The sequence below is a fragment of the Phocoena sinus genome, chromosome 2 (assembly GCF_008692025.1).
Source record: "Phocoena sinus isolate mPhoSin1 chromosome 2, mPhoSin1.pri, whole genome shotgun sequence".
Classification (NCBI taxonomy): Eukaryota; Metazoa; Chordata; class Mammalia; order Artiodactyla; family Phocoenidae; genus Phocoena; species Phocoena sinus.
This window is the reverse complement of record NC_045764.1, coordinates 53181044-53202356: the sequence shown is the minus strand read 5'-3', so window position 1 is coordinate 53202356 and position 21313 is coordinate 53181044. Positions and strand designations below refer to the sequence as shown.

The 21313-nt window shown below is 44.4% G+C and overlaps 1 protein-coding gene across 3 annotated transcripts in view; it reads left to right on the top strand.

The window, feature by feature from the left end:
* GABRA5 (gamma-aminobutyric acid type A receptor subunit alpha5) overlaps window positions 1-20937 on the top strand; it is a 102856-nt gene extending 81919 nt beyond the window's left edge. For 2 of the 3 annotated variants that reach the window (XM_032623041.1, XM_032623040.1), the window contains exons 8-11: window positions 2996-3139; window positions 5752-5904; window positions 8801-9012; window positions 19670-20934. In XM_032623041.1, coding sequence (XP_032478932.1) covers window positions 2996-3139; window positions 5752-5904; window positions 8801-9012; window positions 19670-19969 — 809 coding nt within the window. In that variant the 3' untranslated portion in view covers window positions 19970-20934. Of the gene's footprint in view, window positions 1-2995; window positions 3140-5751; window positions 5905-8800; window positions 9013-19669 lie in introns of all 3 variants that reach the window. The other variant, XM_032623039.1, reaches the window with a different exon arrangement.
* The last annotated feature ends 376 nt before the right edge of the window (window positions 20938-21313 follow it).

Here is a 21313-nt window from a genome sequence, read left to right as displayed (position 1 = left end):
TCTGGAAGTGCTCTTGCTGAGGTGAACAGATGCCACGAGGCCCCGAGGCCACTTCTCAGCTGAAGCCTGTGACAAGCCCCTGCGAAGCACACTCCCTATGTCCTCCCACTGCCGTGGCCGCTGCTCCAGTGGCTCTGCAGCTCCCTCCTCACCTTTCCAACCTCTAGGCCCTGCAGCGCCCTCCCCTCCACCAACATTCACTCTGCAGGTGACCCTGTCACCGGCCCCTGCTTCAAGTGACATCTGTGTGTCGATGCCTCAAGAAGTCACATCCTCACCAGGGACCAATCCCATGAACTCCTGACTTGTGTGGCCCACTGTCTGCTCAGCATCCCGAGGAGACATCTCATAGGCCTCTCAACTCTGAAATGTCAGCACCTGAATGCTGCTGTTTCCTCAGAAGCTGGGTTGTTCCAGAATCTTTGCCATCCTAGAGTGCAAATGAGCCATCCGGATGCCTGGTTTGGTCACCCTCTTCCTCTCACAGCTCACATCTGATTTGTAAGCTGATTGGATGACCCTTTCCTTTAAAATGTATCCCTATTTTCTCCTCTTTTTACCACTTCCAGCCACTATCATCTTTCACCTGAATTATTTTAATATTGCCCTAAGCACTCTCCTGTTTCTGTTCTTTCCCCCCCTGCATTCTAGTCTCCTGTTTCAGCCAGATGGGTCCTTTTACAGCATGAACTAGGCTATGTCACTTACTTGCTTATCCCCGCCCCTGCCTTCCTGGCTAGCTCAGAGTAAAAGGCAAAGGCCTTAAATAGCCTTGAGGCAATGTTTATCTAGTCTTTTCCTCTGCCCTCTGCTGTCTACCCTGTCCAGCCACACTGCCCACCTGCCTTCTCCTCAGGCATTGTAGGCACACTCTTGCCCCAGGACATGTGCACCTGCAGTGCCCTTTTCTGGGATACATGTCCTTCTGACAACCATGTGGCAGGCTCCTGCACAGCCCTTGGGTCTCTTAAGTTATGCCTTCCCAGATTACCTTATTTAAAATAGCACCTCTTTCCTCTTCATAGCTTATATTTCTCCATAGCACTTACTACCACCTCACATGTAACATGTCTTATGTATATTTGTTTCCTTCCTCTGGGAGAGAGTCTTCTGTTTATCAGTCCATCTACCTGTTCCAGTTTTCTACTGCCATGACAAATTATCACAAACTTAGCAATTTAACTGAGGCAACACGTTTACTAAGTAACCTTATTGTAGTGATCATTTTGCAATATGTATCAATACATATATAAAATCATGATGCTGTACACTTTAAACTTATACAATGATACATGTTAATTATATCTCAATAATCAAAAACGTGTGTTATCTTACAGTTCTGTAGGTCAGAATACAGTGGATTTGCCTAGTGTTTCAGCTCTGGGTCTCCCACGGCCAGAATCATGGTGTCAGCAGGGCTGCTTTCCCTTCTGGAGGCTCTGGGGGCAAATCCACAACCAGCCTCTCTCAGGCTATTGGCAGGATTCAGTTCCATGGGTTGTAGGTTGAGGTCCTTGTCTCCTGCTGACTGTCACCTGAGGGAGTCATTCTTGCCTTCTATGGGCTGCCCACGTACCTTGGCTCATGGCCCCTTCCTCCACCTTCAAAACCAGCAATGGCAGTCGAGTCCTTTCTTTCTGCTTCGAATCTCTCTGAGCTGGGTCTCTCTGACTGGCCCCAGCTGGAGAAAGTTCTCTGTTTTTAAAGGCTCGAGTGATTATACGGGGTCCACTGGGATCATCTAGGATAATCTCCTGATTTTAAGCCCATAGCTTTAATTCCATTTTGCACAGTGCCTTTTGCTGTGTAAGGTAACAGTCACAGGTGTGACACCAGGGGTAAAGTTTCTGCCTTCTGCACCACCCTCCCACCAGGACAGCATGGACAACAGGGCAACAAGTGCCTTCTGAAAAGAGAGACCTTTATAGTAGCTGATGTGATCAAATGCTGCTCCAAGTTGTTAGAATCAAAAACAAACAGAGGGAATTCCCTGGTGGCACAGTGGTTAAGAATCTGCCTGCCAATGCAGGGGACACGGGTTCAGTCCCTGGTCCGGGAAGATCCCACGTGCTGCGGAAGCCTGCATACTAAAGCCCACAATCTGCAACAAGAGAAGCCACCACAATAAGAAGCCTGCACACGGCAGCAAAGAGTAGCCCCCGCTCGCCGCAACTAGAGAAAGCCCACACGCAGCAACAAAGACCCAACGCAACCAAAAATAAATAAATAAATAAAAACAAAAACAGAGACCAGACTTGAAAATTCCCTGAGCAGACAACCAGTTTAGTCCTACAAACAAAGCTTAATTTAGCTTATTTTGTAAGGCTAACTTGACCTGGGTCATTTCTTCCTTATGCCGCTGAGAATCATAGGCAAAACTTAAACTGTTTCCCAAGGTTGATATGAGGTAAATACTGACCATTTCCCAATCATTTAAGAAAATTCTAATACTGTAACCAACACTGTGAAAAATAAACAAACCATCACCACTTTCCCACCATACAAGATGCTTTGTAGCAGTGTACCCCTGAGCCTCAATCCATGTTCTGGTTTGAGTGCTCCCGGTTTCCAAACTGTCTTTTTGGTGTGTATTCATTACTTCTTGGGTGATTCATTGTTCTTACTTTGACTGTTTATGAACTGTTGACAAGGCACTGTATGCATTACATCCTTACAGAGCTCTTGTAATGACAACAGGAGCCCTAAGAGCTGGGAGAGCGCCGGGCCCTGTGGTCTCAGGCCCGTGCGACAGTGCACCCTGAAGAGAAGATACCCTGTAGGAAGCACTGGGCCCGGCTTCTGAGCACTCTGCCCTTTAGAAATGAGAAGGGCCTGAACCGTGGTGCTGTCTGCCCTGGTCTGACTGCCTGTACTTTCTTTAGGTCATTTAACTTTGACTTTCTAATCATCTCTCGTACTACTTTTATAAACATCTTTGGCTGTGCCACGCTGCAAATGATTCCATGTTTACACCCCTTTTTTCTCCCCCATACAGATGCATATCCTAATTCTGAAGTTGTCTATGTCTGGACCAATGGCACAACCAAGTCGGTGGTGGTGGCAGAAGATGGCTCCAGGCTGAACCAATACCACCTGATGGGGCAGACAGTGGGCACAGAGAACATCAGCACTAGCACAGGTAAGCCTCACCCCCCATTCAGGGGCGCACACCCTGGGAGAGCCCTGGACTCTCCTTAGCCAGCCGGGCCTGTTGTGCTGTGCTGGCCACAAGGAACCTTCCACATCGGGCCCCCTCCCTCCAGCCGCACATGGAGGCATCAGCTGTGGCATCCTGGCATTAAGGATCATGAGAGCATTAATCTGAGGTGCATTTGCCTCCATGTGAGCAGGCCTGGTGACCGCAGGCCCTGGCCGGAGCCCTCATGGACCTACTTATATAACATAGTCCTTCGTGAGCACTGAGACATGAGGGCAGCAGCCTCTGCAGGAAAGGTAGAGAGCTTCCTGCAAATACTCTCATTTACCTGTTCTGCTATCTCCCCACTTTGAACATTTCAGAGGTTTTCCTGGGGTTGAATTTGGGAAAGCACAACCGGGCACCATAGAAATAGCTGAGGCTTTAGCAGGTGCTGTCCTACCCGCAGGCACAGGGCTGGCCTGAGCCTGCAAGGCAGCACAAGCCGGGCTTCACCTGACACAAAGTGGGCAGGGTGTCCAAAGGAACACAACGCGTTCCCTTCTTTCACCTGCAAAGGGTGTCCTCAGACACCTCCTGGCCACAGGAGGCCCAGCCCTAGAGGTCATGGTCACAAGCTTGGCTGTGAGCAGGGGAGGGTCCTGCAGGGCTTCTCATGGCAGGAGAAATGTAGAATAGGGATGGAGTAAGTCCTGCAGGGCTTCTCATGGCAGGAGAAATGTAGAACAGGGATGGAGTAAGTCCTGCTTGCAACATGAGTTCTAAGCCTCAACTGTTACCCTGGTCAGCGTCACTCTATCAGCATCACCACCCCCTGGAGCTGGCTGGAAGCACAGGGACGTGCAGTGCATGCCTCCTCTCACACAGGCACTCAGTGCCCGTCCACTGGTGTGGGCTGGCATCCTGGGGAAAGGGCCTGGCAAGGCTGGGAGGAGGCTGCTGTGCCATGTGGTTACCGTGTTAAAGGCAAGGGAAGAGGAAGCAGACCTGATTTTATGGGAACAAGTGAAAAGGTGGCACGGCAGAGGTTTGGGGTTAAGAATTGCAATGCTAATGGAGGGTGCTACAGTTGGGAGTCGTTTCATGTCGTTCTTTAAAAATTTATAAGTGGGTTTCTGCTCTATTTGCATTCCAAAAAGATGGTCTTTTTTTGAACATTATCTTATATTGTTATCCTCAACTCAAAAATAGAATGAAAAGAACCACCACAACAAAAGAATTACAAGTAGGAGAGTAACTTCAAATCCTAATGCAAAGAAACAGAATGGCATTTTCCCTCTTCTCAAGAATTGAGAGGCAAAATTGGATCATGATAAAGATGTCTTTGCTACTAAACATATCTTGCCCCCCTTCTCTCTGTCCCTGTCTCCTTCTGCTAGGCCTGAGCCTATTCCCCTCCTCTCACCTGCTCTCATCTGCCTGGGGCTGTGGGGAGGGCGTGGTGCATCTTGGCCCTGAGGGAATTTTGGTCTCCTCTTCTGTAAGAGGGCAGAGTTTGCCACATATGATCTTAACTCATGCTGTGAGAAAAGGCACATAGGGACACATCCACAGCTGGCCTTGCTGAGCACTGGGCTTTGAATCGAACAGCAGGCGTCCGAGCTATGTAATCAGTCTCAAATGTCTCAACATTCTGCCCATGCAGCCAGCCGACCACCCTCGAACAGATGGCCCCACCAGGGGTCTACCTTAGCAGAGACCCCAGGCCCTTCCCCCCACATTCACAGTTCCACCAGGCTCCCTGGCCACACCATCTACTTGTTGCAATTCAGCTGAAGAACTCTTGTCCTCAGATCAACTCAGCTCTGCCTCCACCTCTCAAAGCATCCTTCCCATCTCACCAGGGAAATGCAAATTCACACAGCAAAGAAGACTCTGTCTAACACACCCTCCCACCGCAGCTGCCTTGGCTCCTTACCAGTTCACCATCAGGGCAGCGTCGTTCTCCGCAACGAAGGGGAGGTCTGCACTCGCCTCCCACACAGCCAGGCAGATCCAGAGAAGGCACTGGGGCATCGCCAAGGAAATGCCCTCACTCTCTCTGTGGACCAGAGGAAGCTCAGAGCGGCCAGCACCAGTGGCCTCTGGAGGCTGTTGCTCCTCACCCCCAAGCTGGCTGAGGGGGCACAGAGCCTGTGGGAAAGTGGTAGCCCCCCAGTCCTTCCAGCCCTCCCTGGCTGGGAAATGAGGAGAAAACAATCCGCCCACGACAGCGCTCTGTGATGTCCTGAGTTATATCTGGAGAGGCTAAATCCTGAAATCCCGATGGCAGTAGCAGTGAGGGGGGCAGGTGGAGAGTGGCATAGATTGTGACCAGGGATTAGGAAAACACACAAATCTGATTTGCCCCAGCAAAGCATCCACCAGCAGAGGCTCTTCAGAGGCTGGGGGTCAAAAGACTTACTTATAAAATGACCGTTAAGAAATCCATGCATCCTTCAGCCTCCTTCACCCAAACAATACAAATAAATGCTTGTCCAAAGGGAGGGTGGAGAGAAGGGAAGCTCTGGGGCTCTGACCAGGGGCAGGAACCACAGGGCAGGACTGTCGGGTTTCATTCAGGTGGCTGACTGCAGTAATTTGCTCATTTGCAGGTGAATACACAATCATGACGGCTCATTTCCATCTGAAGAGGAAGATCGGGTACTTTGTCATCCAGACCTATCTCCCCTGCATAATGACTGTGATCTTGTCGCAAGTGTCCTTTTGGCTGAACCGAGAATCAGTTCCAGCCAGGACAGTGTTTGGTGAGTGTCCCCAAGCCAGGCCTGTGACTGCCTCTAACACCCCAAAGACAGCAGCCTCAAAGTCCTTAGTGCTGCCTGTCTATTCTGTGACCTAGAAAACAAACAGACCAGTTAGTTATGAATTCAGTGTTAAAGAGTAGATTTAGGGCTGCTCTCTGAACCAGGGTTCAGAGCAATTCGATCACTGTTTCCCTTTTGAAAAGTCTTTCACTAAGAGCCTTTTTTTTTTTTTTTGAGGTTTGAAATTGCCAGCAATCTCTTATGTGGGATTTTGCTACAGTATTTTCACAAGTCTCATAAAGTACTCTTTTCTATGTTATCAGGCAGTTTTCTTTGAAATGTGCATGCCACTTTAAAATTAACTCCCAAATGGCAGTCAATATGTTACATGTGATATGATAGTAATAGATTAAATGTATATAAAATATAATATATATTACCTTATGTATATATAAATGTAATATATATGAGATATACATACGTACGTATGATACATGTATATATGTATACATATATATGATAAGAATTTAGAAAATTATCTGACATCCTTGAGACATAAATCAAGTTTAGCAAGATCCAGCTCAGGAGGTACCTTAGCACAGCAGACATGGTTGAGTGTTTGACTTTTACGTGGAAGCTCATTTCATCAAAATCAATGTTAGAAGTAATTTCGTGGGTCAGTTGTAATGGATGCTCACATCTTTCTAAGCTGTAAAGTACTATTCCCCCCTCAGCTTTTCCTATTGCACTGTCCCTTCCAAAGAAGGAAAGCGTGCCCTGCATTTCCCCGCCAGCGCTCCTGTAGGTGGAGGAAGCCGGGGGAGCCTCGGGATTTCCAGTGAGGGCCCAGGATTGCTCCTGTCTGACCATCTCTCTACCTTGAGCCACATACCCAGCTTCACCTGCCTCACCTGATTTTGCTTCAGGAGGGTGTGGAGGTTGGCTTGTGGCCAGGCAGTGCTCCCCCAGCTCTTTAGGGGAGCATTAGTAGGTGGGCAAGGAAAAAAATTTAGTTTGGAGAATGCCCTATATTCCAGTCTGCTTCCTCTTAGAGATTCTCAAAGCACATTAGGATGTTAAAGGACTCAAGGAGACACAAGAAGCCTGTTCAAGGTCACACACAGAACACTTCTCTCCAGCACAATGATTAACTGGATTTCTAAGAAAAATCAAAGATGACTACCGATTTCTCATTTAGCGTTAATTCCATGCACAGTACCGTGTTCAGTGAGGGTATATAAATACCTCTGAAGGATGACACTGAATGAAGACTAAGCTGCTATGACCACCAGCAACATGACACTCTTTTGGTGCTCTTTCCTGAGGCTTCCCTAACAAAGTACCACACACTGAGTGCTTAAGCAATAGAAATTAACTGTCTCACAGTTCTGGAGGCTACAAGTCCAAAATCAGCAGAGTTCGTTTCTTCTGAGGGCTGTGAGGGAAGGCTCTGTTTCTGGCCTCTCTCCCAGTTTCTGGTACTTCCTTGGCCTGTGGCAGCATAATTCCAGTCTTCATGTGCTGTTCTCCCTGTGTGTGTGTGAGAGAGAGATACCAGTCATATTGGATTAAGGCCTCCCCTAATGACCTCATTTTAACTTGATTACTTCTGTAAAGACCATATTTCCAAGTAAGGTCCGGAAAGTAAATCTGAGGTTCTGGAGATTAGGAATTCAACTTATGCATTTGGGGGGGTACACAGTTCCACTCATAACAGGTGTGTTGCACCCACATCCCATACACATACTTGCACCTTTCTGCAAACAAAACTGCAGTAAGAAGAAAGACACAGAGCATGTGGAAACTACATGGGCTGTGAGGGTTCAGCAGACCTGGGTCCCAGTACAGGTTCTCATTTGCCAGCTGGCGAATTTGGGTACATTACTATTTTTAAATCTTTAAGCTCCTCACTTGCAAAATGGGGATAATGACACCCATCCAGAATGTAGCTTAGATCAGAGTCTGGCCCTTAGTAGATGCCCGTTAGAGGCTTATCGTCCCCTTCCGAGGATCCAGACTTCCTTTATGGTCACTGCAAATTTCCCCAGAAGACAAGGCAGATGGCTACAGGCATCTTGCATGGCAACATCAAGGTGGCCCAGATCCTTGTTAGAAGGAGTGAAGTGCCAAGACCCAGATTCAGATGTGGTGCTTCTGTTGCACTCCGGTCCTCGGAGTCTGCAGGCTGTGTTAATCCATGTGAAAGCAAGCCTGTCTCATCAGTTTTCTGGAGCCCACGACTTGTAAGGTGCACCGTGAGTCTTTGTGAAGCACTTCGTTAGAGCGGTGGGAACGTTCTTGCCCTTCTCAGCTGGACTTGCCTTGGGGCCACTAAGATGCCCCACTCCTCTGACACATCCTTGTTGAGCACCAGCTCTCTGCAGGGTCCGGTCAGGACAACGGGAACACAGAGTATGTGTATGAATCAGACCCAAATCCCTGCCCACCTCGATTTATGTTCTAGAGGAAGGAGACGATTGACAAGGTAAATAAACTAAGCAGTGTTTTTTTTTTTGTGGTACGCGAGCCTCTCACTGCTATGGTCTCTCCCGTTGTGGAGCACAGGCTCCGGACGCGCAGGCTCAGCGGCCATGGCTCATGGGCCCAGCTGCTCCGCGGCATGTGGGATCTTCCCGGACCAGGGCACAAACCCGTGTCCCCTGCATCGGCAGGCGGACTCTCAACCACTGCGCCACCAGGGAAGCCCTAAGCAGTGTTTTAAATGCTATGAATGTGTTGTGCTGTGAAAATTGTAGAGGGAGCGGGAGACCTAGGCTGGGGATTAAAGTGATAGTTCCTTTCTTTCTTTGTCACGTTCAGGGGTGTTATACTGGGGTCCAGTGCTGGTGCTGATCCTTGTTCCCATTGACCCCACCCCTGTCATTGACAACCACAGGGGTGACCACGGTGCTGACTATGACGACCCTCAGCATCAGTGCCCGGAACTCTCTGCCCAAAGTGGCTTATGCGACGGCCATGGACTGGTTCATAGCCGTGTGCTATGCTTTTGTGTTCTCTGCGCTGATCGAGTTTGCCACCGTCAACTATTTCACAAAGAGAGGCTGGGCCTGGGATGGCAAAAAAGCCTTGGAAGCAGCCAAGATCAAGGTACTGACTCCATTTCCTCCATACTCCAGAGAAAATGTGCCTGATTTTATGTCCAAGTATAAGACCAGGTGTTTGTTTTCCCTACATCCCTCCCCCTGAAAAATGATTTCTTCCCTTATACTCAAGGTCCTTACAAAGTCTTATAACAGGTCTTGTTTTACCTTTATTTTGAATCACCAGCTTCATTCAAGGGAAAGGTCTGATATCAGGCCTATTACTTTTGCTAAAGTACCTTCTGTCTGTTCAGGGACTATTTATCCAGTTTTGAATGGTACAGTCAATTCTTCTGCTCACTCTTGCCACTTCACCATTCAACGTGTCTTCTGCAAGGTGGCTTGAAGGTCATGAAGGGAGCATTTGAATTATTGGGAGCGACACAACAGGCAAACACACCCAATTCCACTGATGAGATGATTTGTCTTGCTTAAATGATGCACGTGAGTTATTGTGGGAAGCATTTCTCTATTCAAAGCAATTAAGTGCTGAGTATTTAGAGGGAGGTCGGTGCCTGAATCTAAAAAATATTTGAAGAAAAAAGGTTGCACAACATTCCAACCTGAACCAGATCCTTGGGGAAAAGAAAATAACATACATAGAATAGAAAATAAGTAGCACATGGTAAAGTGCTAAGTATGCCACATTTAAAACAAACAAGTCCTTTGCTCTGAGAGAGGAACAGGCCGGACTTATCAGGGTAGACTTGAAAGTGAAACTTCATCTGTCCTTTGGAAATCATCATGAAGGGAGTCTGGAAGGCCCTACCGGAGACTGTGCCCCAAACCCGTGACTACACCAGGATACTCTGCTGCTGCTGAGGGCACTCAGCTGTGTGCACCCATGGCCCCTCATGGAAGAAGGGAAGGGGGGAGATGCCTGGGGAGGGCCTTGACAAGCAGGAATCTCACGAGGGGGTGTGTTTTGGGGGATGATGGGGGACAGGAGTGAGCTGACAGCAGCAGGCGATTGGTGGGGAGCTGAGAAAACATGGCAGAGGCAGGGCGTCTTCAGACGGTGGGAATTCTGGACTGAAGTGTCCCAACAGACAGAACCATGGAGGATGTTTGTTGGGGGACATGGAGTCTGGAGAGAGGGGCTTCCCGACACCCAACACTGTGTTGCCAGGAAGTAAATGTTTGCTACAGGCCTGGAGACAGCCTCCCTGAGCCTGAGCGGGGCAGCCACCTGGGAGGTGCTGCAGGAATTGAGGCCATCAGACTCGTGTCTGTGAGTCTAGGAGGAAGGTGGAACCCAGGGGCAATGGAGAGTCCTTGAAGGTTGTCGAATGGGCTGTCATCATCATCGGCCACCTCGCTTGCTCACACTCAGCCTCAGTGTCCTTATTACTCGTCACAGATCTGAATGCAGACCTGGAGGGAGAGGAGGACACGGAGGTAACTGGCTCATGTAATCTCAGATTAGCACTGATCTCCTAGAAGACTAGGTGTTGTCCCCCAAGGCTGTGGTGCTGAGGATACCATCCCTTAGGCCAGTGGAGGCATCGAGGCATCTGCAGGTATCCCGGCAGGCAAGTCATACTGTTACGCACGGTGGTGAGCATGAATAAGTAAGTATAGCATGACTGGCTTTTACTTAGAAGTGGAGAAAATTTGAACACCAGACTGTGTTCACCATCGTTACCTGTTGGGGGTCTTCAGAGTTGGGGGTGCAAGATGGTTTTTAGGGGTGGACACCTGTGAAAGGACAGAGGAAGGAGTTGAAGTTGACCGTGTAGGGAGCTGTCTGCCCTCAGCTGGGCAGCAAGTCGTCCCGGAAGGAGGACAGAGGCGCATCTCTGGACCACTGTGGACACCCTGAGTCCTGTTTGAAACACCCACTTCTGAGACCCATCATTCTCTCCTCCAGTGTCTGCTCTGTCCTGGTTACACCCAGAGACAAAGACCGTGCAAACCATTGAGGTAGCTAGTCCATCATGCTGATGGGCTTCTTCTGGCAGACGAGCAGGGGTGTGTGCATGGCACCACGGGGGCTGCAAAGAACCGTACCATTTCTGAGGAGTGGCCCACAGGCCCTGCTCTGCTCTGACGCTGTGGTCACCCTCACTGTGGCCCCGGGGTCGTTGTGCTCCCTGTATCTGGGTACATATGCACTCTTATTCCACCTCACTTTTCACTGCTTCTTCTTGCTCCTTCTCCATGCACTTCCTCTCTGCTTTTCATCTTTCACATATTTCTTTTTAACATCATTATTGGAGTATAATTGCTTTACAATGGTGTGTTAGTTTCTGTCTCATAACAAAGTGAATCAGTTATACATATACATGTATCCCCATATCTCTTCCCCCTTGCGTCTCGCTCCCTCCCACCCTCCCTATCGCACCCCTCTAGGCGGTCACAAAGCACCGAGCTAATCTCCCTGTGCTATGCAGCTGCTTTCCACTAGCTATCTATTTTACGTTTGGTAGTGTATATATGTCCATGCCACTCTCTCGCTTTGTCACAGCTTACCCTTCCCCCTCCCCATATCCTCAAGTCCATTCTTTAGTAGATCTGTGTCTTTATTCCTGTCTTAACCCTAGGTTCTTCATGACATTTTTTTCCCTTAAATTCCATATATATGTGTTAGAATACGGTACTTGTTTTTCTCTTTCGGACTTACTTCACTCTATGACTGACGCTAGGTCCATCCACCTCACTACAAATAACTCAATTTCGTTTATTTTTATAGCTGAGTAATATTCCATTGTATATATGTGCCACATCTTCTTTATCCATTCATCTGTTGATGGACACTTAGGTTGCTTTCATGTCCTGGCTATTGCAAATAGAGCTGCAATGAACATTTTGGTACATGACTCCTTTTGAATTATGGTTTTCTCAGGGTATATGCCCAGTAGTGGGATTGCTGGGTCGTATGGTAGTTCTATTTGTAGTTTTTTAATGAACCTCCATAGTTGCTGTATCAATTTACATTCCCACCAACAGTGCAAGAGGGTTCCCTTTTCTCCAGACCCTATCCAGCATTTATTGTTTCTAGATTTTTTGAGGATGGCCATTCTGACTGGTGTGAGATGATATCTCATTGTAGTTTTGATTTGCATTTCTCTAATGATTAATGATGTTGAGCATTCTTTCATGTGTTTCTTGGTAATCTGTATATCTTCTTTGGAGAAATGTCTACTTAGGTCTTCTGCCCATTTTTGGATTGGGTTGTTTGTTTTTTTGATATTAAGCTGCATGAGCTGGTTGTAAATTTTGGAGATTAATCCTTTGTCAGTTGCTTCATTTGCAAATATATTCTCCCATTCCGAGGGTTGTCTTTTGGTCTTGTTTATGGTTTCCTTTGCTGTGCAAAAGGCTTTAAGTTTCACTGGGTTCCATTACTCTAGGAGGTGGGGCAAAGTGGACCTTGCTGTGATTTACGTCATAAAGTGTTCTGCCTATGTTTTCCTCTAAGAGTTTGATAGTGTCTGGCCTTATATTTAGGTCTTTAATCCACTTTGAGTTCATTTTTGTGTATAGTGTTAGGGAGTGTTCTAATTTCATTCTTTTACATGTAGCTGTCCAGTTTTCCCATCACCACTTATTGAAGAGACTGTCTTTTCTCCACTGTATATTCTTGCCTCATTTATCAAAGATAAGGTGACCATATGTGTGTGGGTTTATCTCTGGGCTTTCTATCCTGCTCATTGATCTATCTTTCTGTTTTTGTGCCAGTACCAAACTGTCTTGATTACTGTAGCTTTGTAGTATAGTCTGAAGCCAGGGAGCCTGATTCCTCCAGCTCCGTTTTTTGTTCTCAAGATTGCTTTGGCTATTTGGGGTCTTTTGTGTTTCCATACAAACTGTGAATTTTTTTGTTCTAGTTCTTTGAAAAATGGCAGTGGTAGTTTGATAGGGATTGTATTGAATCTGTAGATTGCTTTGGGCAGTATAGTCATTGTCACAATGTTGATTCTGCCAATCCAAGAACATGGTATATCTCTCCATCTATTTGTATCATCTTTAATTTCTTTCATCAGTGTCTTATAGTTTTCTGCATACAGGTCTTTTTTCTCCTTATGAAGATTTACTCCTAGGTATTTTATTCTTTTTGTTGCAGTGGTAAATGGGAGTGTCTCCTTAATTTCTCTTTCAGATTTTTCATCATTAGTGTATAAGAATGCAAGAGATTTCTGTGCATTAATTTTGTACCCTGCTACTTTACCAAATACATTGATTAGCTCTAGTAGTTTTCTGGTAGCATCTTTAGTATTCTCTGTGTATAGTATCATGTCGTCTGCAAACAGTGACAGCTTTACTTCTTCTTTGCTGATTTGGATTCCTTTTATTTCCTTTTCTTCTCTGATTGCTGTGGCTAAAACTTCCAAAACTATGTTGAATAATAGTGGTGAGAGTGGGCAACCTTTTCTTTTTCCTGATCTTAGTGGAAATGGTTTCAGTTTTTCACCTTTGAGGATGATGCTGGCTGTGGGTTTGCCATGTATGGCCTTTATTATGTTGAGGTAAGTTCTCTCTAGGACTACTTTCTGGAGGGTTTTTATCAAAAATGGGTGTTGAATTTTGTTGAAAGCTTTCTCTGCATCTATTGAGATGATCATATATTTTTCCCCCTCAATTTGTTAACATGGTGTATCACATTCATTGATTTGCATATATTGAAGAATCCTTGCATTCCTAGGATAAATCCCTTTTGATCATCATGTATGATCCTTTTAATGTGCTGTTGGTTTCTGTTTGCTAGTATTTTGTTGAGGATTTTTGCATCTATGTTCATCAGTGATATTGGCCTGTAGTTATATTTGTTTGTGATAGCTTTGTCTGGCTTTGGTATCAGGGTGATGGTGGCCTCATAGAATGAGTTTGGGAGTGTTCGTCCCTCTGCTATATTTTGGAAGAGTTTGAGAAGGTTAGGTGTTAGCTCTTCCCTAAATGTTTGATAGAATTCACCTGTGAAGCCATCTGGTCCTGGGCTTTTGTTTGTTGGAAGATTTTTAATCACAGTTTCAATTTCAGTGCTTGAGTTTGCTCTGTTCATATTTTCTATTTCTTCCTGGTTCAGTCTCAGAAGGCTGTGCATTTCTAAGAATTTGTCTATTTCTTCCAGGTTGTCCATTTTATTGGCATTTATTTGCTTGTAGTAATCTCTCATGATCCTTTGTATTTCTGCAGTGTCAGTTGTTATTTCTCCTTTTCCATTTCTAATTCTATTGATTTGAGTCTTCTTCCTTTTTATCTTGATGAGTCTGGCTAATGGTTTATCAATTTTGTTTATCTTCTCAAAGAACCAGCATTTAGTTTTATTGATCTTTGCTATCATTTCCTTCATTTATTTCTGATCTGATCTTTATGATTTCTTTCCTTCTGCTAATTTTGGGGTTTTTTTGTTTTTCTTTCTCTAATTACTTTTGGTGTAAGGTTAGGTTGTTTATTTGAGATGCTTCTTGTTTCTTAAGGTAGGATTGTATTGCTATAAACCTCCCTTTAGATCTGCTTTTGCTGCATCCCATAGGTTTTGGGTTGTCGTGTTTTCATTGTTATTTGTTTCTAGGTATTTTTTGATTTCCTTTTTGATTTCTTCAGTGATCACTTCTTTATTAAGTAGTGTATTGTTTAGCATCCATGTGTTTGTACTTTTTACAGATTTTTTCCTGTAATTGATATCTCATAGCATCTCATAGCATTGTCGTTGGAAAAGATAATTGATACGATTTCAGTTTTCTTAAATTTACTGAGGCTTGATTTGTGACCCAGTACAAGTACTATCCTGGAGAATGTTCCATGACCACTTGAGAAGAAAGTGTATTCTGTTGTTTTTGGATGGAGTGTTCTATAAATATCAATTAAGTCCATCTTGTTTAATGTATCATTTAGAGTTTGTGCTTCCCTTATTTATTTTCATTTTGGATGATCTGTCCATTGGTGAAAGTGGGGTGTTAAAGTGCCCTACTATGAATGCGTTACTGTCGATTTCCCCTTTGATGGCTGTTAGCATTTGCGTTATGTACTGTGGTGCTCCTACATCAGGTGCATAAATATTTACTATTGTTATATCTTCTTCTTGGATCGATCCCTTGATCATTATGGAGTGTCCTTCTTTGTCTCCTGTAATTGTCTTTATTATAAAGTCTATTTTGTCTGATATGACAATGGCTACTCCAGCTTTCTTTTGATTTCCATTTGAATGGAATATCTTTTTTCATCCCCTCACTTTCTGTCTGAATGTGTCCCTGGGCCTGATGTGGGTCTCTTGTAGACAGCATATATATGGGTCTTGTTTTTGTATCCATTCAGCCAGTCTATGTCTTTTGGTTGGAGCATTTAATCCATTTACATTTAAGGTAATTATTGATATGTATGTTCCTATTACCATTTTCTTAGTTGTTTTGGACTTGTTATTGTAGGTCTTTTCCTTCTCTTGTGTTTCTTGCCTAGAGAAGTTCCTTTAGCATTTGTCGTAAAGTTAGTTTGGTGGTGCTGAATTCTTTTAGCTTTTGCTTGTCTGTAAAGGTTTTAATTTCTCTGTCAAATATGAATGAGATCCTTGCTGGGTAGAGTAATCTTGGTTGTAGATTTTTTTCCCCTTCATTACTGTAAATATGTCCTGCCACTCCCTTCTGGCTTGCAGAGTTTTTGCTGAAAGATCAGCTGTTAACCTTATGGGGATTCCCTTAGATGTTATTTGTTGTTTTTCCCTTGCTGGCTTTTAATATTTTTTCTTTGTATTTAATTTTTGATAGTTTGATTAATATGTATCTTGGCATGTTTCTCCTTTGATTTATCCTGTATGGGACTCTCCTTGCTTCCTGGTCTTTAACTGTTTCAGTTCCCGTATTAGGGAAGTTTTCAACTATAATCTCTTCAAATATTTTCTCAGTCCCTTTCATTTTCTCTTCTTCTTCTGGGACCCCTACAATTAGAATATTGGTGCGTTTAATGTTGTCCCAGAGGTCTCTGAGACTGTCCTCAATTCTTTTCATTCCTTTTTCTTTATTCTGCTCTGCTATAGTTATTTCCACTATTTTATCTACCACTTATTCGTTTTTCTGCCTCAGTTATTCTGCTATTGATCCCTTATAGAGAATTTTTAATTTCATTTATTGTGTTGTTTATCACTGTTTGTTTGCTCTTTAGGTCTTCTAGGTTCTTGTTAAACATTTCTTGTATTTTCTCCATTCTATTTCCAAGATTTTGTATCATCTTTACTATCATTATTCTGAATTCTTTTTCAGGTAGCCTGCCTATTTCCTCTTAATTTGTTAAGTCTGGTGGGTTTTTGCCTTGCTCCTTCATTTGCCGTGTTTCTCTGTCTTCTCATTTTGGTTAACTTACTGTGTTTGGGGTCTCCTTTTTGCACACTGCAGGTTCATAGTTCCTGTTGTTTTTGGTGTTTGTCCCCAGTGGTTAAGGTTGGTTCAGTGGTTTGTGAAAGCTTCCGGGTGGAGGTGACTAGTGCCTGTGTTCTGGTGGATGAGGCTGGATCTTGTCTTTCTGGTGGGCAGGTCCATGACTGGTGGTGTGTTTTGGCATGTCTGTGGCCTTATTATGATTTTAGGCGGCCTCTCTGCTAATGGATTGGGTTGTGTTCCTTTCTTGCTAGGTGTTTGGTGTAGGGTGTCCAGCACTGTAGCTTGCTGGTCGTTGAGTGGAGCTGGGTCTTGGTGTTGAGATGGAGATCTCTGGGAGATTTTTGCCGTTTGATATTACGTGGAGCTGGGAGGTCTCTTGTGGACCAATGTCCTGAACTTGGCTCTCCCACCTCAGAGGCACAGCCCTGATGTCTGGCTGGAGCACCAGGAGCCTGTCATCCACATGGCTCAAAATAAAAGGGAGACAAAAAAGAAAGAAAGAAAGAAGATAAAATATAATAAAATGAAATTTTAAAGTTATTCAAATAAAAAATAAGTATTAAAAACATTTTTAAAAGTAATTTAAGAAAAGAAAGAAAGAAGGCAGAGAGCAACCAAACCAAACAAACAAATCCACCAATGATAACAAGCCCTAAAAACTATACTTAAAAAAAAAAAAACGGACAGACAGAGCCCTAGGAAAAATGGTAAAAGCAAAGCTATACGGACATAATCACACACAGAAGCATACACAGACACATTCACAAAAAGAGAAAAAGGGAAAAAAATATATACATTTTTGATCCCAATGTCCACCTCCTCAATTTGGGATGATTCATTGTGTATTCAGGTATTCCACAGATGAAGCGCACATCAAGTTGATTGTGGAGATATAATCCGCTGCTCCTGAGGCTGCTGGGAGAGATTTTCCTTTCTCTTCTTTGTTCTCACAGCTCCTGGGGTTCAGCTTTGGATTTGCACCGCCTCTGCGTGTTGGTCGCCTGAGAGTGTCTGTTCCCCGCCCAGACAGGACTGGGTTAAAGGAGCAGCTAATTAGGGGGCTCTGGCTCACTTAGGCCGGGGGGAGGGAGGGGCACGGATGCGGGGCGAGCCTGTGGTGGCAGTGACCGGCGTGACGTTGCAACCGCCTGAGGCGCGCCGTGCGTTCTCCTGGGGAAATTGTCCCTGGATCACAGGACCCTGGCAGTGGCGGGCTGCACAGGCTCCCAGGAGGGGCGGTGTAGATAGTGACCTGTGCTCGCACACAGGCTTCTTGGTGGCGGCAGCAGCGGCCTTAGCATCTCATGCCCGTCTCAGGGGTCTGCACTGATAGCCGCGGCTTGCATCCATCTTGGGCTCCTTTAAGCTGTGCTCTTAATCCCCTCTCCTCACGCACCAGGAAATACAGAGGGAAGAAAAAGTCTCTTGCCTCTTTGGCTGGTCCTGACTTTTTCCCGGACATCCTCCCGGCTAGCCGTGGTGCACTAACCCCTTCAGGCTGTGTTCACGCTGCCAGTCCTCTCCCTGCGCTCCCACCGAAGCCCGAGCCTCAGCTCCCAGCCCTCACCCACCCCGGCGGGTGAGCAGACAAGCCTCTCGGGCTGGTGAGTGCTGGTCGGCACCGATGCCCTGTGCGGGAATCTCTCTGCTTTGCCCTCCGCACCCCTGTTGCTGCACTCTCCTCCGTGGCTCCGAAGCTTCCCCCCCTCCACCACCCGCAGTCTCCGCCCATGAAGGGGCTTCCTAGTGTGTGGAAACCTTTCCTCCTTCACAGCTCCCTCCCACTGGTGCAGGTCCCATCCCTATTCTTTTGTCGCTGTTTTTATCTTTTTTCTTTTGCCCTACCCAGGTACGTGGGGAGTTTCTTGCCTTTTGGGAGTTCTGAGGTCTTCTGCCAGCATTCAGTAGGTGTCCTGTAGGAGTTGTTTTACATGTAGACGTATTTCTGATGTACTTGTGGGGAGTAAGGTGATCTCCACGTCTTAGTCTTCCGCCATCTTGAAGCTCCCTCCCACATATTTTTAATGGTTAATATATTTTCTTTCTTTTTTTAAAAAACCATAGTTACCGGGCTGTGTATTACATTTCCCAATCTTATTTATCTTACAGCTGGAAGTTTTTACCTTTTGACCACCTTCACCCATTTTGCTCCCTGCTCCCTGCCCTCTGGTGACCACCAATCTGCTCTCTGTATCTATGAGTTCAGCTTTTTGTTTGTTTTTTTGTTTGGATTCCACATATAAGTGAAATCATATGGTATTTGTCTTTCTCTGTCTGACTTATTTCACTTAGCACAATGCTCTCAAGGTCCTTCCTTGTAAATGGCAGGATTTTCTTCCTTTTTTATGGCTGAATACTATTCCATTGTGTTCCAATGTGTATTCTATTGTGTGTATATACACACACACACACACACACACACCACATTTTGTTTAACCATCGACTGGCAGACACATTGTTACCATATTTTTGCTATTGTGAATAATGTTGCTATGAGCAATGGGATGCAGATATGTTTTTCAAATAGTGATATATCTTCTTTAATTATTCTTATGTTTTCCAAATTTAATTTAATGAGATTATGTTACTTTGGTAAAGGAACAGAATTTTTCCCAACATTCTATCATGCAAATTTTCAAACATACAGAAATGTTGAAGAACTACAAAATGAAAACCTGTCTACTATTAACATTTTACTGAGCTTGTGTCATCACCACCCATCTATCATTTATCTATCTATCTATCTATGTTACCTAAAATCTGTCTATCCATTCATCCATCCACCCATCCTCAATCCATCTGTCAATACATCTTATTTTTCGATGTATTTCAAAGTAAATAGTACATTTCCCACTAATACTTCAGTAAGCATGTCACTAACTAGAGTTCAATATTTGTTTACTGTTTGATTCTTTTGAAGCAAAATTTACATAGTATGAAATGCACAAATGTTAAGGGTACTTTTGCTGAGGTTTGATGAACATGTTCACCTGTAAACCCAAATCCCTATCAAGATAGAGAACATTGCCAGCACTCCAGAAAGGTCACCATGCCCCTTCCCAGTCCATTCCCGTCCCCACCACAACAAAGATAACCACTATTCCGAATTTTTCTACCATAAAATATTTTGCCTGTTCTAGAATTTCACATCCAAGACTGGCCATGTGGGGTTCTAGGCTTAGAAGTCTGTGGAAGGCTGCCCTCTGCCAGAGCTAAGCTGATACCCTCTCTGTCTCTGTCTTTATGTCTGTCTCTGTCTCTCTCTTTTGAGAGATAAACCTTCAGAACCTTTAGAAGTGAACTGACAGCTGCCTGCAAACGTCATGCCCTTAAATTTTTTATATTTTGCAGAAAAAGGAGCGTGAACTTACACTAAATAAATCAACAAATGCTTATACTACTGGGAAGATGACCCACCCCCCAAACGTCCCAAAGGAGCAGACCCCTTCAGGGACCTCAAATGCCTCTTCAGCCTCAGTAAAACCTGAAGACAAGACTTCTGAAAACAAAAAGACTTACAACAGCATCAGCAAGATAGACAAAATGTCCCGAATTATATTCCCAGTCTTGTTTGGCACTTTCAACCTAGTTTACTGGGCAACATATTTGAATAGGGAGCCAGTGATTAAAGGGGCTACCTCTCCAAAATGAGCTGCCATGCTCCCAAACTCCAAGACAGCCATACGTTCAGTGACGGGCACCAAGGAGAAGTTGAGCTTGGGGGACCTTCCTTTTTTGGGCACTATCTTTCAGGAAATTTTTGCATGTTTAATAATATGTACAAATAATATTGCCTTGATGTTTCTATATATAATGTCAGATGTTTCAAAGATGTCAAATTGATAAATCAAGCCACTTTCTAGAAAAACAGGAGACAATGGCTCTGATACTCAGATGCTCAGTATCTTACATTGATAGTTTACAAACAAGTATATTTTTAACTGTTCCAAGTATTACCTAACAATGTTTTTTATACTTTGAATGTCATTTCATACAAATTTTCCCAGCAAATAAATATTTTAGGAAATACTCCATGATTACTACTTGACCAACTCTCACAAGAAACAAATATCACAAAGAGCACATTTTTCATTGAAAAAGAAACTGTGGGCATTTATGTACAAAACTAATTGCCTTTGATAATTCTTACTGTTCTGAAATTAAAAGTACTGCATGATCTTATGTTAAGAAATAGAATAAACAAATATTTATGCAGACATTTAATAACAGAAATATATGATATGTTAGATTAACAGATACAATGTTTCCCCAAGGAAAAATTTAACTGCTTAAAAATAGTTTTTGTGGGGGAGGTGGGAATGAAACTTACTTCTCTCCCTCCGACTCCCCCCACTAACTGAACAATGACCAAGAAAGAAAAGATCTTAAAACAAATAGTGTGATGACAGTCTTGGCATTTGGCCTGAGCATCCACTGTCTGAAACACTGACCACACCTCACTGCAGCCAGTGTGTAGTGCTTCAGTGGTGAGAAATTGTAAATGAGTTATTTTCCATTTTATTTCCCTGTATGTTATTTCATGATTGACTTATTGCTCTGTTAGCTTTTGTATATGAACCTTAAATGTTCATTAAAAAATAAACTGATCTTGTGGATAAATGTCATATTTTGAAAAATATTTCATATTTTGGTGGGTGGATTGACTCATTTTCTAAAAATGATGTAAAGGAAACCCATCATGAAATTGCTTGGGAAAAAGTGTCTCACTTGGCTGCTCACCTCTGTTCCAATCTAATTCTTCTGGGTAGTATGTAGAGAGGAAGCTGACTTCAACCACAGTGAGGTGAATAGGTAGAATTGGAAGTTCTTTCCATCTCATACATCTCCAGGGTGCGGTGCCCTACGGGTCTCTGCTTGATAGAGCTCTACCTGAAGGTGTTCCCAAGGTGGGTGCTTGCTGTGGGCAAAGTGACTACTCAGTTCTCCATGGCTTTCCTTTTTTTTTTTTTTTTTTTTTTTTTTTTTTGCAGTATG